This window comes from Cryptomeria japonica, chromosome 7, assembly GCF_030272615.1.
Source record: "Cryptomeria japonica chromosome 7, Sugi_1.0, whole genome shotgun sequence".
NCBI lineage: Eukaryota > Viridiplantae > Streptophyta > Pinopsida > Cupressales > Cupressaceae > Cryptomeria > Cryptomeria japonica.
This window is the reverse complement of record NC_081411.1, coordinates 679,368,460-679,373,335: the sequence shown is the minus strand read 5'-3', so window position 1 is coordinate 679,373,335 and position 4,876 is coordinate 679,368,460. Positions and strand designations below refer to the sequence as shown.

Sequence of the window (4,876 nt, the reverse complement as noted above, 5' to 3'; positions counted from 1 at the left end):
AGAAACAAACTAACACTTTGTTTTTATATGTTTCATTTCTAAACATCAATATACACCTTGAAAACATCCATAATCATAAATTCTTTTATACTTTCTCGTGGCCCCCGAAATTTGTGTCGGTTTTGATAGATTCTTGTTAAAAATGCCGCTATATTTGGAGATAACAAGCGAAGCTATTCTGATATATTAGACTGAAGATCCTCTGAATCCCCCAGCATAGCCATGGCCACACCCAATTGCAGTTGTACACTCGATTGCCTCCTGCTATCTATAATGGGACTATCGCCATGGATGCAACAGCTCATACTTTTATGCACTCTCATTCTTATGGATGTTCCCCTTCCCTTGATCATATTTGCGCTGACTCTCCTGCTCTACTGCCGATGGAAGATGATGGAGGATGAGGTGGCGCTCCCAAATGCAGCCAATGAGGCGGCGGCATCTGCTGAGACGACGGTGGTGGCAGCTGAGGTGGTGGCGGCTGAGACGACGGCGGCTGAGTCGACGGTAGCAGCACCTTCCACGTCAGCTTCAAAGCAGACGTGGATGCGGAGCGTTGACGTGGAGATGGCGATATTCTATTACAGTGTCTCAAAACATGAGGTGGAAGATGACTGCATTATTTGTCTGTCTAATTATGAAGAAGACGAGCAGCTAGCGTTGTTATTGCCAGTGTGTCATCATAAGTTCCACGTGGCGTGCATTCAAAGGTGGCTAGAGTGCCATGGCAAATGCCCTATCTGCGGCACGACTTCGATTCCCCCACAATCTATTTCGCAAATGGGTGTACAGATGTAGTGCATATTTCAGTTGCAGTGCCCTAAATAATAAAGAGTTTTTTTTAAGCGTTGTAGAAGATTTGAACTTAGTACCATTTAGATGTCTACAACATGTTCTTTTCTTTCGAACCAAGTGTCCTTTGGCAATAATAGAGAGCCTTTTAGAGTACACGGTGAACAATTATCTTTATTGATTATAGTTTGGATGTGTTCATAAGGAGAATGTCTTTTGCGTGTTTTTCTTATTTAGAAGTCTTTTTGGATTCTTAAATAACAAAGTCTGTGTTTTCTAATTTTAGTAATTGGTATCAAAGATAGTTGTAGTGTTTGATCACAAAGATTGTTGTTAAATTTAAGAGGTGATTTTTTATTTACATATTTTTCCTCCCTTCTAGAGCTAAGTTTTAATCTTTGAATCCAAACAACCCATGTCTATATATACCATAACATATTCTTGTGGCACTCCTTTTCATATATTCTTTTGCCTAACATTGTTGTCCAAATTTATTGTACGAGTTTAGCTCAAACAAATCTGACAACTTTTTAGATGAAAGGGAATCAAGAGACAATTATCAATTCCAGATAGTTCACAACAATAAGAAAATAGAGTAGCTAGAAGAATGAACATGATATTTCAAGAGAAAACTAAATCAATGCTCGAGACATGTAGTCTTAAAGATCAATTATGGGAAGAAACAATTTACACAATGATTTATTCAATCAAATTGGAGTTTGACTAAAATCTTGGAAATTGTCTTTCTAGAAGCAGCATGGTTAGGTAGGAAACCATCAATTAAACATTTGAGTATCTTTGGAAATATCACCTAGAGGTACAATGGACATAAGAGAAGAGAAGAAAATTCAATAATAAGAGTAAAAAGTATATCCTTGTTGGATATTGACTCTAGTAAATCTTACTAATTCTATGATGCCAAGGTAAATAAAATTGATGTCTTTGGAGATTTCATCTTCAATTAAGAGTGTCACCTTTCAAGTGTTCATCATGTTTTCAAGAATGAAAAGATAGTAATGATATGTCATTATACATCATTATACTCACCCAAAAAGGTTGAGCTAGATGTAGAAATAACTATTACTATTGAATCAACATAAGAAAGAGATGTATTTATGAACCAAATTGAATCTCATTATCGACTCTACAATCCAATATTCCTCTAAGGAAATTTGTTGAACATGTAATGGTGAAGAGATCACATGTGACTCGGGTTTATGAACCAAATTGAATCTCATTATCGACTCTACAATCCAATATTCCTCTAAGGAAATTTGTTGAACATGTAATGGTGAAGAGATCACATGTGACTCAGGTTTATGAACCAAATTGAATCTCATTATTGACTCTACAATCCAATATTCCTCTAAGAAAATTTGTTGAACATGTAATGGTGAAGAGATCACATGTGACTTGGGTTTATGTACTGTCGGTCATGGATAGTCAATGTGACACCATTATTGATGTGTTGTAACAATTAGCTATTGGTTTACATGTCTAGAAAATTAATATGTATGTTAGAAATTACCTACTTTACATTAATTGTAATATTTTCTTAAATCAATAGTGGATTTAGAGGCATTCAATGCATGGAATTTTAGAATACCACATTTATGACAAATGGTGGCTTTGTTACCAAATCAAATTGCAATTTGTATGTATATATATATGCAAGGACCATGTACATAGTCGAGGTCTTTGATTCCTCAATCTCTAAATCCTTAATCTTTGGTTGGTTTGTCTACATGTGTTTTTGTATTCATTCAACTTTGTAACCTTTGCATTTATTAATTAATATTATTAATTGAATCAACCATTTTCTATTTCTTCCTCATTGTTGTTTGTTATATGTTATGATTTCCAAGTTCCATTTGTTTAATCTTACACATACTATTTTTTTAATGTTTTGGGGTGATTCGATTCAATTTCTCTATGACTACTTAGGCTTGTGATTTAGTTTTATGGATCATTCGATTCATGCTGAAGTGTTGGTTTTCTATTCTAAGCTCCTAAGCAAGGCGAAAGTACTCCTGCATGGAAGCAGAGGTAATGCAAAAGGTTTGGAAGAATAGTTTTGGTTTTGTGTGATTTGTTTGTGGATGCATGGGATTCTTTTCATGTATATAGGTGAACTGTCTGAGAGGAACAAGGTGCTATGTACACAAATTTTTGTGTTTTTTTATAATCTAAAAACTAGCTTGGTTATAGTTTTATAATACTCATAATAGATACTTTTTGTTATGTCTTGAAAGCCAACATTTAGTCACCTTGACCCATTTCAAAATACAATTGACATAGATCGAGAATGACTTGATGAATAAAGTGGCATTTTACTATATTGTATTTGTTCAAAAATGCTATTATCTATATAATTTTAAATTTAATAAAATATGATTCAAAAATTAAATCATTGATGTCTTTCATCATATCATAAAATTATAAAATTGGTTTCAAATGCCAACATATAGTGAAAACTCCATCTTTATCCCATAAGTTTTACTTTTAAATTACAATAAAGAAAGTTGATAAGTTGCATAATTCAAGAAACTTTATGTATTGCATCTAATATTTTTGGAATCTAGAGGAAACAAAGACATCATAGAATATGAGTTCATATAACTTATCAATTCCTATACTGGTATTTGTTAATGTTTATGTCATGAAATGAAAATGCTTCCACAAATGAGAATTGAAAATAAAATGTATAAAATGAGTGTTACAGAAACTATCCAATTTTGTAGGTTCAAGGTTAGGACACAAACAATTGATCACCATTCCAGATCTAGGCTTCAATATTTTATGCATTTCTTAGTGCAAGAACTCCAATTTACATCAACTTCTTCTTGGCAATTTCCATATGGTAGCCCACAATGTAGACATGTTAGTAAGAAACAATGAAAAAATATATAAATGCCATGATAACTCAAGATCAAGTATATTTCAAATTAAGAGACAAGGGTTGTTAACTTTTACTAAAGTCTATCCTAGCAAGTTTGTTTGCCTTTTGAAATGCATAGAATGCACAACACTTGTAAATTGGATACATTAAATATATTAGACAATAACCAAAATCATATCAATCTCTTGATAATACAAAATGAAGTAGATTTCAAAGAAAGACTAATAGTTTCACCGAAGCTCCAATCTCATAAACAAAAGAACAAATGATATTAAATGTTGGCCAAAAGATACAAATTTAAGGACCAGTATGTCACCAAAAGTTAATTTATGTCAAGACTATGCAGCAAGATTACCATGAAAGCATATATGAGCTTGCAAGCATATGGATAGTCTTAGAAGCTACCCTCTATAGTTCTAGACACTTCCCCACATAAGCAATTAATATATTCTCTACAATATGTGATTTTTAGACTATGTCGCAAGAAACACAGCAGGTGTAGCCATTTCACTTTTTTTTTTACTCAAAACCCTTCCATTACAAGAAATGACCATTGTGAATAAGCTAGATTGTTCTTAGGAGCATGAATCATTTTTCTAATTACAAGTAATATTTTGGGGTCAACTGTTGGACTTTTCTCAAATCCATAACAAGAAGAAACTAACAAGGGCTTTGAAAATCATAGATAATGTCCAAAAAAGAGATAAAATAATAGCAATGAATACCTACAAAAATTGTGTTTTTGCAACATCAAATGTAACCCAAAAAAAATTAAACATTATGCATATGCCACTTGAAACTTTTAGTTGATTTCTATAAAATTGTAAATTAATTTTAATTCTTCAACCAACATTAACCAAGAGCTTTTTTAAAAACTAATCAATTTAACCAAGAAAATAAAGAAGTTTCCACATGAAAAAGATCAACATAGTAAACTACATAAACCTTCCAACAATATTATTACATGTTAATATAATGGTCAACTATTTCTTACTCCATTTCCCTTCTCTTTGGGTCATCCACTATCATTCTCATGATGAAGGATTTGATTGGGACATAAAAGACCATGCCATTATGAGGATGATTTTATCATCTCTTTAATAAAAAAAATTAGTTTCATCTTTTTAGGATATAGATAGCCCCTTCACAATGAAAACAACAAGCTAGATAGATTGATTGTGATAA

At 32.5% G+C, this 4,876-nt stretch overlaps 1 protein-coding gene across 1 annotated transcript; it reads left to right on the top strand.

The window, feature by feature from the left end:
* Positions 1-222: 222 nt before the first annotated feature.
* On the top strand, positions 223-798 carry LOC131040379 (putative RING-H2 finger protein ATL53). Its single transcript, XM_057973285.2, has one exon. The coding sequence runs from the start codon at positions 223-225 to the stop codon at positions 796-798; it is 576 nt and encodes a 191-aa protein (XP_057829268.2).
* The last annotated feature ends 4,078 nt before the right edge of the window (positions 799-4,876 follow it).

Coding starts and splice junctions, on each gene's coding strand:
- LOC131040379 (XM_057973285.2), top strand. CDS start 223: ATGGCCACACCCAATTGCAGTTGTACACTCGATTGCCTCCTGCTATCT.